This window comes from Mustelus asterias, unplaced genomic scaffold (assembly GCF_964213995.1).
Source record: "Mustelus asterias unplaced genomic scaffold, sMusAst1.hap1.1 HAP1_SCAFFOLD_221, whole genome shotgun sequence".
NCBI classification, from domain to species: domain Eukaryota; kingdom Metazoa; phylum Chordata; class Chondrichthyes; order Carcharhiniformes; family Triakidae; genus Mustelus; species Mustelus asterias.
The window spans coordinates 582,591-595,634 of record NW_027590205.1 but is presented as its reverse complement, the minus strand read 5'-3'; the positions used below and the strand labels follow the sequence as shown (position 1 = coordinate 595,634).

The 13,044-nt window shown below is 44.8% G+C and overlaps 1 protein-coding gene across 1 annotated transcript in view; it reads right to left on the bottom strand.

Moving 5' to 3' along the window:
- The window catches only part of LOC144485819 (uncharacterized), a 124,193-nt gene that overhangs the window by 73,960 nt on the left and 37,189 nt on the right, over nucleotides 1–13,044 (bottom strand). Inside the window, 1 exon segment of the mRNA XM_078203899.1 lies at nucleotides 7,927–8,036. Coding sequence (XP_078060025.1) covers nucleotides 7,927–8,036 — 110 coding nt within the window.

Below are 13,044 nucleotides of genomic sequence, written 5' to 3'. Positions count from 1 at the left end.
AGAAGGGGCTGAGAGCCTCGAAAGCTTGTGTGGCTTTTGCTACCAAATAAACCTGTTGGACTTTAACCTGGTGTTGTTAAACTTCTTCCTGTCCTGGACACAGAGACCATAACAAATCGGAGCTGCAGTCGGCCATTTGGCCCATCGAGCCTTTTAAACTATTCAATGAGATAATTTGTTCATCTACCTCAGCATCATTCTCCCCACACTAAACCCATATCCCTTGATATCTTCAATATCTAGAAACCAATCAATCTCTCTCTTGAAAATAGTTGATGTCTGAGGCTCCACTGTCCTCAGGGGTTGAGAATTCCAAAGCTTTACCACATCCTTGAGTGAAGAAATCCCCCCACATCTTAGCTTTTGCTCCATCTTCTTGTCTGTTCCCCATAACCCTCAACACCCTTGTCAGTCAAAAATCTGTCTAACTGGAATATATTCAATGATCCTCAGCCTCCACTGGTCCCTGTGGAAAAGAAATCCAAAAGACTAACAACTCTCTGAGGGAAGAGATGTCTGGAAATATATAACATAGCTACAGTTCCATATTACAAGATATTCAGATCCCAAGGAATATGACTCTGTCTGGACATGACAGTTGAGATTTTTGCCTGTGATTCCTCGTTCAATCATAGAAATCATAGAATCATAGAAACCCTACAGTATAGAAAGAGGCCATTCGGCCCATCGAGTCTGCACCGACCACAATCCCACCCCCATATCCCTATATATTTTACCCGCTAGTCCACGCATCCCAGGACACTAAGGGGCAATTTTAGCAGAGCCAATCAACCTAACCCGCACATCTTTGGACTGTGGGAGGAAACCGGAGCACCCGGAGGAAACTCATGCAGACACGAGGAGAATGTGCAAACTCCACACAGACAGTGACCAAAGCCAGGAATCGAACCCAGGTCCCTGGAGCTGTGAAGCAGCAGTGCTAACCACTGTGCTACCGTGCCGCCCCTGTGAAATGAGTTTGCAAAAGTCATCACAGTCAGTATAGGATAGAAATTCAGAGCAGACAATTCTAGTTTCTCTGGAACATTCTTTCCTATTTCATCCCCAAAAAGTTGTAAATCTCCATTTCTGTGGATTCTATTTACAAATGAAAGTGGTTGGGCATTTGAAGGAAATAAACTTTCAGTAGAGTGAGGATATCGAGTGAGAATGGGACTGGAATGTTTTACAGAGAGTCAGCCTGGACTCGAGTTACCAAATGGATTCCTTCTGTGCTGTAATGACTTTATGACTGGAAATGTATAACATCGCTGTAGCATTATATTACAATGCAAGAAATAATAATAGAAGTATTTTATTACAGAAACATAAATAATATATCTAATCTGGGTACCATCTAACAACACCAGACATATCTCTGTCCTATATTAACGTACTGTCCCCTTAAATGTCAGCCTTCTCCTGGGGAAAGCTGCCCTTTAATTGTGAACATTAGGAAAAAGACCATCCTTTTAGACAGACAAATAAATGTGTCAAGCTGAGGGAGCAAAGGATGTTCACCAGGCTGATTCAGGGAATCGTGGGACTGATGTATGAGGAGAGATTGACGAGGTTAGGATGGTTTTCGTTGGAGTTCAGATGAATGAGGTGGGGGGAGTCTCATAGAGACTTTATAAAATTCTAACAGGTCGAGACAGGATAGATGCAGGGAGGATGGTCCCGATGGAGTCCAGAACCGGGGGTCACAGTCTGAGGATTCAGGGTAGACCATTTAGGACAGAGGTGAGGAGACATTTCTTCACCCAAAGAGTAGTCACCCTGTGGAATTTATTACCACAGGACGTAGTCGATGCCAAAACATTGAATGTATTCAAGAGGAGGCTGGTACAGCACTTGGAGCGAATGGGATCAAAGGTTATGGGGAAAAAGCAGGTTTAGGCTATTGAGTTGGATGATTAGCCATGATTGTAATGAATGGCAGAGCAGGCTCGAAGGGCCAAATGGCCTCCTCCTGCTCCTATCTTCTATGTTTCTATATCAATGTCTTTAAGAGAGAGAAAGAGACCTGGGCCAACCTTTCCTGAGTCTGCAGCCTCCCTGGATTCACTTCCTTTCCCTTCAGTTGCTGCAAGTCCCCAATTTCCCCCAGAATGAGAAAAGAAATGGAAAGGGGGAGAAAAGAAAGTGTTTTACTCACAGGTGTTGGCCTCTTTTTAGGTCAAACCAAACAAACAAACTCAGGAAGTTTGAGTCTGTCTGAAGCTTAATCCGCATTCACACAAAGACCGCGCTCTGATTGGCTGGAGGACCACAATCCTTCCGGTCCTCCAACTCTTCCCATTGGCCAGAGCTGGTAAGGGACCGTGAATCAAAGGTGCGCATGTGCGGGTTCTGGGGGAATGCGCATGTGCGGGTGTGGGGCGGGGCCCGGGACAAAGCCGGCGCACTGACCATTGTCTGTCCGGCTCTTCCAGCCTTTTCCATTGGACAACAGCTCAGCGCGGTTGGAGGACAAAGTCCCGCCCACCCCATGTGGGGCTCTGCCCCTCATTGTCTGTCAGCGGGGATTAACCAATGGAAACCCTGGAGGACCGGAAGTTCTCTAGTCCTCCAGCCAATCAGAGCTCCCCATTGCCTGAATGCGGAGGTTGGACAATGAGCTTGTTAGAACATAGAACAGTACAGCACAGAACAGGCCCTTCGGCCCACGATGTTGTGCCGAGCTTTATCTGAAACCAAGATCAAGCTATCCCACTCCCTATCATCCTGGTGTGCTCCATGTTCCTATCCAATAACCGCTTAAATGTTCCTAAAGTGTCTGACTCCACTATCACTGCAGGCAGTCCATTCCACACCCCAACCACTCTCTGCGTAAAGAACCTACCTCTGATATCCTTCCTATATCTCCCACCATGAACCCTATAGTTATGCCCCCTTGTAATAGCTCCATCCACCCGAGGAAATAGTCTTTGAACGTTCACTCTATCTATCCCCTTCATCATTTTATAAACCTCTATTAAGTCTCCCCTCAGCCTCCTCCACTCCAGAGAGAACAGCCCTAGCTCCCTCAACCTTTCCTCATAAGACCTACCCTCCAAACCAGGCAGCATCCTGGTAAATCTCCTCTGCACTCTTTCCAGCGCTTCCACATCCTTCTTATAGTGAGGTGACCAGAACTGCACACAATATTCCAAATGTGGTCTCACCAAGGTCCCGTACAGTTGCAGCATAACCCCACGGCTCTTAAACTCCAATCCCTTGTTAATAAAAGCTAACACACTATAGGCCTTCTTCACAGCTCTATCCACTTGAGTGGCAACCTTTAGAGATCTGTGGATATGGACCCCAAGATCTCTCTGTTCCTCCACAGTCTTCAGAACCCTACCTTTGACCCAGTAATCCACATTTAAATTAGTCCTACCAAAATGAATCACCTCACATTTATCAGGGTTAAACTCCATTTGCCATTTTTCAGCCCAGCTTTGCATCCTATCTAAGTCTCTTTGCAGCCTATAACAGCCCTCCACCTCATTCACTACTCCACCAATCTTGGTGTCATCGGCAAATTTACTGATCCACCCTTCAGCCCCCTCCTCTCAGTCATTAATAAAAATCACAAAGAGCAGAGGACCAAGCAGCGATCCCTGTGGCACTCCGCTAGCAACCTGCCTCCAGTTCGAAAATTTTCCATCCACCACCACCCTCTGTCTTCGATCGGATAGCCAGTTACCTATCCAATTGGCCAACTTTCCCTCTATCCCACACCTCCTCACTTTCATCATAAGCCGACCATGGGGGGCCTTATCAAACGCCTTACTAAAATCCATGTATATGACATCAACTGCCCTACCTTCATCAACACACTTAGTTACCTCCTCAAAAAATTCAATCAAATTGGTGAGGCACGACTTGCCCTTCACGAATCCGTGCTGACTATCCCGGATTAATCCGCATTTTAATCCGCATCTGTTCAGCTGCTCATTCCTGCCCAGCAAAGCTGCTGCTCTCTCTCTCTAAATGAAGATTGAGCTTCAGACAGACTCGAGGAAGTGAAAAGAATCAGCCAATGCCTACGACCATACTAGCCTGAAAACGCCTGATCTCGGGAGCTAAGCAGACTCAGGCCTGGTTAGTACTTGAATAGGAGACCTCCTGGGAATACCAAGTGTAGTCGACTTTAGGGTGGCATGGTGGCACAGTGGTTAGCACTCCTGCCTCACAACGTCAGGGACTCGGGTTCGATTCCTGGTTTGGGTCACGTCTGTGTGGAGTTTGCATTTTCTCCCCATGTCTGTGTGGGTTTCCTCCGGGTGCTCCGGTTTCCTCCCACAGTCCAAAAGATGTGTGGGTCAGGTGGATTGGCCATGTTAAATTGACCCTTAGTGCCAGGGGGACAAGTTAGGGTAAATGCACAGGGGTACGGGGATGGGGCCTGGGTGGGATTGTGGTTGGTGCAGACTCGATGGGCCGAATGGCCTCCTTCTACACTATAGGATTGTATGATTCTATGAAGTGAATCCAGAGAGGGTGCAGACTCTGGAAAGGTTGGCCCAGCTCTCTCTCTCTCTCCCTCTCTTAAAGACATTGACATTCTTTGCTCCCTCAGCTTGACACATTGATTTGTCTGGTTAAGAGGATGTTCTCTTTCCTAATGTTCAGAATTAAAGGGCTGCTTTCCCCAGGAGATGGCTGACATTTAGGGGGACAGTAAATTAATATAGGACAGAGATATATCTCGTGATTTTTTTTGTCACAGATTAGATAAATTATTTATGGTTCTGCAATGAAGTAATTTATTCTTATTTATATTCTTGCAATATTGTTCTGTACCTATGTTCTATACTTCCAGTTATAGAGTCATTACAGCAAAGGGGTCCTTTCAGCCACACAAGTCCATCCTAACTCTTGGTAAAAGTCTCTTAGTTCTGGAAGCAGTGAGCATGGATCTGTCAATCAGCCTCAATCAGCACCTTCAGGAGAATTGGGAGAGTGAATATTAGATACAGCAGAGTGAGAATGGAGGGAGAGTGTGTGGGATGGAGATTTACAGCTTTTGGGGAATGAGAGAAGAAAGAATGTTCTGTAGAAACTAGAATTGTCTGTTCTGAATTTCTATCTTGTACTGACAGTGATGAATTTTGTATACTCCTTTTACAGGATATCAGAAGGTGAAGATTTGCAGGCAGAAATGTCAAACCAAATGTCACACTAAGATCTCACAAATTCACTCGATTTATCGGAACCTGAATATCATCAGTCTTTCAATTTAGAAGGAGAAATTTTTGTCTGTTCTGTCTTTTTCAGGAGATCTTAAATATCAGTGTGCTTGGAAAAGCACTGAAACACACACACACACCTGAGTGAGCGTGTCCCAGTGCACGGACTGTGGAAAGAGCTTTAACACAGTCTGAAAAAACATTGCACCATTCACATGAGGGAGAGAAATTAATTGTGTTCTGTGTGTGGACAACGCTTCAACAGATCGTGAAACTAGCAGAGTCACAAGGACACCTGCACCATGGAGAAACGGTGGAAATGTGGGACTGTGAGAAGGGATTCAATTGCCCATCAAAGCTGGAAACTCATCGATGCAGAAACACTGGGGAGAGGCCATTCACCTGCTCTCTTTGTGGGAAGGGATTTAGCCAGACGAGAGATGAAATCGCTGGGCCTCTGACGCAAATCTTTGTCTCGTCACTGGACACAGGTGAGGTCCCAGAGGATTGGAGGATAGCTAATGTGGTCCCGTTATTTAAGAAGGGTAGGAAGGATAACCCAGGAAATTATAGGCCGGTGAGCTTGACATCCGTGGTAGGGAAGTTGTTGGAGAGGATTCTTAGAGATAGGATGTATGTGCATTTAGAAAGGAATAAACTCATTAACGATAGTCAGCATGGTTTTGTGAGAGGGAGGTCATGCCTCACTAACCTGGTGGAGTTTTTTGAAGAAGTGACTAGAATGGTTGATGAGGGAAGGGCCGTGGATGTCGTCTATATGGACTTTAGTAAAGCGTTTGACAAAGTCCCTCATGGTAGGTTGGTGCAAAAGTTTGGATCTCATGGGATAAAGGGGGAGGTGGCTAGATGGGTGGAGAACTGGCTTGGTCACAGAAGACAGAGGGTGGTAGTGGAAGGGTCTTTTTCCGGCTGGCTGCCTGTGACTAGTGGTGTTCCGCAGGGCTCTGTATTGGGACCTCTGCTGTTTGTGATTTATATAAACGATCTGGAAGGAGGTGTAGCTGGGGTGATCAGTAAGTTTGCGGACGACACAAAAATGGCTGGACTTGCAGATAGTGAGGAACATTGTCAGAGGCTACAGAAGGATATAGATAGGCTGGAAATTTGGGCAAAGAAATGGCAGATGGAGTTCAATCCAGATAAATGCGAAGTGATGCATTTTGGTAGAGCTAATGTAAGGGGGAGCTATACGATAAATGGCAGAACCATAAAGGGTGTAGATAAAAATCAACTGTCTGCTGAAAGGGTTAACTTCTCTGTGGAACCGAGAGAGGCGGGGAGTGGGCAGAGGAAACTTGGCATGGAACTGTGTCAATTTACATAATTTAAAAACCTCTCTTGTTATTTTGTTCAAATTTCATCTCTTTTATCTATCCTTTTTTGAACACCAATTAAGTGGTGGCGAGCTCGAGCTGGGAACTGTCAGTGTAACTGTGACACTGACACTGTTTTCAGATGTTGTCACTATGGAGAGAATGTTGGTGAATGAGACAACGTCAAGGCTGGAATCTCTAGAGACACCAGAGGTCAGGGTGACAGTGGGGAGGGAAGACATTACAAGTGATTCTCTGACTCTGATCAGACGAAGAATGGAAGCAGGAGAGAGCAGCCCCACCCAGCTGGACGACAGCTGGAGAGGGGATGGAGCATGATGATGTGGAAACCTTGTCAAAGGCTGCAGACAGGTCGAGGATGAGAAGGGAGAGTTTATCTTTGTTGTATAGGATGTCATTGGTAACTTTGATAAGAGCTGTTTCAATACTGTGGCAGGGCAGATACTTGATTGGAGGATTCAAATATGGAATTCCAGCAAATGTGGGCAGGGATATGGGAGGTGACAGCACGTTCAGAGAGTATAGAGTGGCTGAAGATGGGGCAGTAGTTTGTAAGAATGGCGGGATTACAGGTCTATTATTTGAAGGAGAGAGGGATAGTACCTAAAGAGAGAGAACTGATCAAGTCATGGAACGTGGGAAAGTTGGGTGATCAGCAGTTTAGTGATTATAGACTCAATGAAGGAGGAGGTTTCATGGATAAAATGAGTCCTGAGAGGGCATGAGGGGAGATGGATGAGAAACTGGAGAAAATTGTGTTCAGGACTCAGGAAAGGATGAAATTTAGAGACAGTCTGGCCCAATGAGCTAGTGGAAGGGAGCGAAGCAGCAGAGGCAGCTGATCAGATTGTCCCAATCTTAGTGACAGAGAAGCTCCATGAGCTCCTCACACTTGTTTTTGGAGGTGAGGATGGAGGAGACAGGGGAGAGGGAGAGCCCTTCAAAAGGAAGTAACTTGTGTTAGAGATATTAAAAGACTCCGCACAGTGTGTTTACAAATCTTATTTATTTGACTTTTAGGCAGAATATTAGCCCCTGTAAGTGGGCTGGAGTTTAACATCAGCAAAAAGAGCCTAATGATTCAGTCCTGAATGTGATTAACAGCAAAGTTCACTATAGTTACTTGTGAACTCGCTTGTGATTCAGTAGATTGGATGAGGTCGTGAATCCCTTCCCACACTCAGAGCAGGTGAATGGCCTCTCCCCGGTGTGAATTCGCTGGTGTACAGTGAGTTGAGATGATCGTTTGAACCCAGTCCCACAGTGACAGCATCTAAATGGTCTCTCAACAGTGTGAACACGTTGATGGGACATCAGGTCCCAATAACTTTTAAAACATTTCCCACATTCTGGACATTTGAAAGGTTTCTCCTCAGTGTGAACTTGCTGGTGACTCAGCAGGTGGGCTGAAATAATGAATCCTTTCCCACACTCTGAGCAGGTGAACGGTCTCTCCCCAGAGTGAATTCGCTGGTGCTTCAACAGGTTGGATGAATTACTGAATCTCTTCCCGCACTTGGAGCAGGTGAACATTCTCTCCCCAGTGTGAACTCGCTGGTGTGTGGACAGACTGGATGACTGAGTGAATCCCTTCCCACATGTGGAGCAGGTGAATGGCCTCTCCCCAGTGTGACTGCGTTGATGAGTTTCCAGCACGGATGGGGCAATGAATCCTTTCCCGCAGTCCCCACATTTCCACAGTTTCTCCCTGGATCGACTGCACTTGTGTCTTGACAGGGCAGATGATTGGTTGAAGCCTCGTCCACACACACAACATGTGTATGGTTTCTCCCCACTGTGAACGGTGCTTTCTCCTTCCATGTTCAAAGGCCGATGATATTCAGGTTAAGTTAAATTGGGTGACTCAGTCAGATTCTGATGTGATGTTTGTTTCGAGGTTTTTGGCTGCAAAGTCTTCCCTTCTAATATCCTGTGAGATTGATTTAAAACATGACAGTATGTGAAATTGAGCTGAATGAATCTGGTACTGTAAGGGTCAGCACGAGGATAAAGTGATCAGGAAAGCTGCTGGATTATTGTAAAAACCCAACTGGTTCACTAATGTCCTTCAGGAAAGGAAACCTGCCACCCGGTCTGGACCCATGCAAGGCTTTGGTCACTATGGCTGGAGAGAGACAAAGGTGGGAGGCAAAGGAGAGGAAATTTGTATATTTATCAAAGATTATGAGAGAGTAGTTAGCAAAGCAAATTAGATCTTGAGCTTCATAAACAGAAATAGTGATACAAAAATAGGGAGGTTTTGCTGAATCATTCTCAAGCTCTGGTTAGGTCACAACTCGAGTATTGTGTCCCGTTCTGGTCAGCAGACTTTAGGAAGATGTGAAGGTTCTTGAGAAGGTGCAGAGGAGATTTACTGGAATGATCCCATCAAAGGAGGCTGAGGGAAGATTTGATTCAGGTTCTGACAGGTTTAGATCACAGACAAAGAAAATCTGTTCCTGTTAGCTGATCATACGAGAATTAGGACAGAGTTTTACATTTTTAGATAAGAGATAGAGGGGGATATGGGGGAGAACATTTTTACACAGTAAATAGTAATGAACCAAAATCTACTGCCTATGAGCAGAGTAGAAATAGGCATGATGAATAATTTCAAAAGGACATTGGATAGACACTTGAGGGAAATAAAGCTGTGAATATACAGGGATAGAGCAAGGCAATAGGATTGATTGGATTGCTCCAGACAGCTGGGACTCAGTGGGCCAAATGACCTTTTCTGTTGTCCTTGAATATTTTATGTAGTCTGGTTTTGTAATTTAACCTGGTGGTTCAGATATTGCTCAGGTAAATCTTTGCTACGTTCCCTCCAAGGCCTTGTGTCCTTCCTAAGGTTTGTTGCCCAGAACTGAGCACTAACCAGAGTTTACGAATCTCGGGGCTTTTCCAGTCACACTGAGACCTGAAATCTTCTCTCACAGACAGAACAAAAAAACCTGTTACCTTCCACAATCAGATGCTGCTGATATTCAGGTTCTGATGCATCGAGTGGATCTATCAGATTACAATGCGATGTTTGGTTTGAGTTTCCTGTCTGTCGATTCTCCACTTCCAGTAACCTGTAAATTTACAGAAACGATGACAATCAGTCCAGGGTAGAAATTCACACATTCTTCTCGAGGATTACTAACTGTGATTAATTATTTTCCTGGAGAATTTATCACATTTTATCTCATCCTCCAGCCATTAGTTGGCCAATACATCCATCCTTCTGACACACTGCCCCCTTCGGCCAAGTGGAAAGCAAAAAGACTCATTCCCAATTGGATATATGATTGACTATTATCCGGACAGTCTTTACCCCACTTTCAAGGTTTTTATGTGTGACAAAAAAAGATAATTACAAAAAATATATATCTTTCTATTATCTTTCCCAGGGTTTGCACAGACTGTGCTGGAGATTGATCTTCAGTTCCTGGAGACTCCAGTCCAACCCTGGAGGGTTGGCAACCCATGTCTCCTGCTGACCCCTGACCTGAGTTACTGAGCATGCACCCTGCTGTTCAACGCCCCCGATAAACATGGCGGCCGCACATGCTCCCTGCTGTAAATTGCCCCCTATAAAGATGGCGGCCGCTAACCAGGGCCTTTGACCAGGAGGCGCCTCAGAGCTCATATTCTATTCGTGCCAAGACGGGGCTGCTGACTTGTTGTTCGGGATCTCAGCTCTCCCTACGCTATTTATGAAGCCTATCTGCCCGCTCCACTGGCTCTATTCCTCCCCACACAGCCACTGGCTCCATTGTTCAGCTGCACTCAACTGTTTGCTTCCAGCTCCTTGCAGCTGGTCACAGTCTGCATGCTCCAGTCACAGCCGGGCGTTGCGCTTGCGCTGGGAGCTCTTGCAATTTGGATAGGGCACTTTCTCACCCGTGGTGAATGCTGGGTAAGGACCTCGCCATTGAAATAAGATGTCACAGAATATAAAATTATGATTTGGGATTCGATTATGATTGGAGTCATTGGGCCAAAGGGCCAACTTCTTTTTAATTAATTGATGGAGCAACTAAAAGCATAAGCCTTCCTCATGGGTGTAATTAACATTAGAATGACGTGTACAGTTTGATGTAAACTCAGTGGCGTCTCAACAGGTTGGATGGAAAAGATCTTTCTTTCTCCCCATCAGAACAGTTAAACTGCCCCTTGCTGATTAGAATGTGCTTTGAACTTTTAAAGCCAAAGGGTTAACCAGTGGGAAAACTAAGACAATCTCTTTGCACATGTGAAGTGTCTGAGTGGTCTCCCTCTGGTGTCCCTTTGTGCTGTTGTGTCAGTAAATGGGATGACTGAGTGAATAAATTTCCACATTCGGCAGGGAAATATTTATTTTCATGGTGGGATTTTACCCGTGAGCTTCAAGCGGAGACAGGGATATCAAAACCTTCTGAAATTAGTTTCCTATTCTCAGTGCTCTCCAGTTGAAGAAAAACAAAATCCTGCAGATCGTAGAATCCCTACAGTGCAGAAGATCATTCAGCCCATCGAGTCTGCACCAACTCTCTGATAGAGCATCTTGCCCAGTCCCATGACCCACTCCACAACCCCTCACATTTACCCCACTAATTCCCTTAACCTACACATGTTGGGACACTAAGGAGAAATTTAGCATCGTCAATCCACCTAACTTTCACATCTTTGGACAGAGGCTTGAAAGAAAAATTAAAAATGGAAAATTATGGAAATACTCAGCAGATCTGGTGGCATCTGTGAAGGCAGAACCTGAGTCTGTATTTCAGGCCCAGGGACGTTCATCAGAACTGCACTGCACCAGTGCTCAGATCTGAAACATTAACCTTCTTTCTCCATCCACAGCTATGTTCCGTATTTTCAGCAAACTCTGTTTTGATCCTTGTTTGAAACTCCTGCTCCAGAACTACACATTAGATTTATTAGTGACTGATATTTATTTTAATCTGTCAGCAAGTGGAAACATCTTCCACTTGTTTATTCTGCCAAACCTTTTCATTATCTTAAAGGGTCAGAGATTTAGTACAACATTCTTGCTGGGTGTAAACTGTCAGTTCTAGCATTATTCTAGTATTTTTTCATAGAATCATAGAATCCCTACAGTGCAGAAGGAGGCCATTCAGCCCATCGAGTCTGTACCGACCACAATCCCACCCAGGCCCTATCCCGATAACCCCATGCATTTACTCCAGCTAGTCCCTCTGACACTAAGGGGCAATTTAGCACGGCCAATCCACTTAACGCGCACCTCTTTGCACTGTGGGAGGAAATCGGAGCACCCTGAGGAAACTGACGCAGACACGGAGAGAATGTGCAAACTCCACACAGACACTGACCCAAGTCAGGAATCAAACCTGGGTCCCTGTGAGGCAGCAGTGCTAACCACTGTGCCACCATGCATCATTTCCAGTCCTTCTAGATCCATTTTATAATATGGAAATCTGAGCTAATCTGAACAGAAAACTCACTATGCCCAGATGCCTGAATACCACAGTATGTTAGTAATTTTCAAATGAGCTGAATATAAGATGAGATGGAATAAACAGATTCAACGAGCAAGTCTGAAACCCTGGTTGGTGGTCCGTATACTACACCAATCAATGTTTTTGCACCTGAATCATTCCTTCCCAGAGAGGTGTTATCTTTGACCCCATAAAGGATATTATAAACTATTTGATCAACCTGTCCTGATAGATTCTAGGATTTGTGGACATCCACTCCCAGATCACTGTGTTCCTGCACTCTGTTTAAAATGGTCCCATTTAGTTTATTCTGCCACTCCTCATTCTTCCTTCTTTAATTCACCATTGATTCTGAATCACTTTAGGATGTTCTGAGAGTGTGAAAGATTTTAAATAAACGGAATAACTTTCACTCCACGTACTGTCCAGTTCTCCTGGTGCAGTGGGACCAACATTCATGTTTTAACTAACATCACCAAAAAAACTGGATTAATAAGTTGGCCTGATTGTTGTTTGTGGAATCTTATTTTGCTCAAACTGACTGTTGTGAAACAGTAATAACTTGTATTTATAGAAGACGTTTAATGTCATAAAACATTCCAAGATACTTCAGTGGTGTTTCATAAAGAAACAAAATTGCACTGTGTTCCACAGGCTGATATTAGGGTACAAGCAAAATGTTGAAATCTGAAACAAGAACAGAAAATGCTGGAAATCTCAATAGATCTGTGGAGAGAGAATAGAGCCAATGTTTTGAGTCAGGATGACCCTGCGTCAGAGCTATTAGGGTAGATGGCCAAAAGCTTGATTGGAGATACATTTTAATAAGCATATTCATTTGAAAGAGGTGAGTTTAGGGTGGTTATTTCAGAGTTTCATGCCGATGCCCAGCCACCAATGGTATTCAAAATCAGCGATGCTAAAGAGTCCAGAATGAGAGGAGCGCTGATATCTCAGAGGGTGTGGAACTGGAGATTACACAGATCGGGAGGGATGAGACCATGGAGGGATTTGTAAACAAGGATGTGAATTTTAAAATGGAGTCATCACGTGACCAGGTGCCAT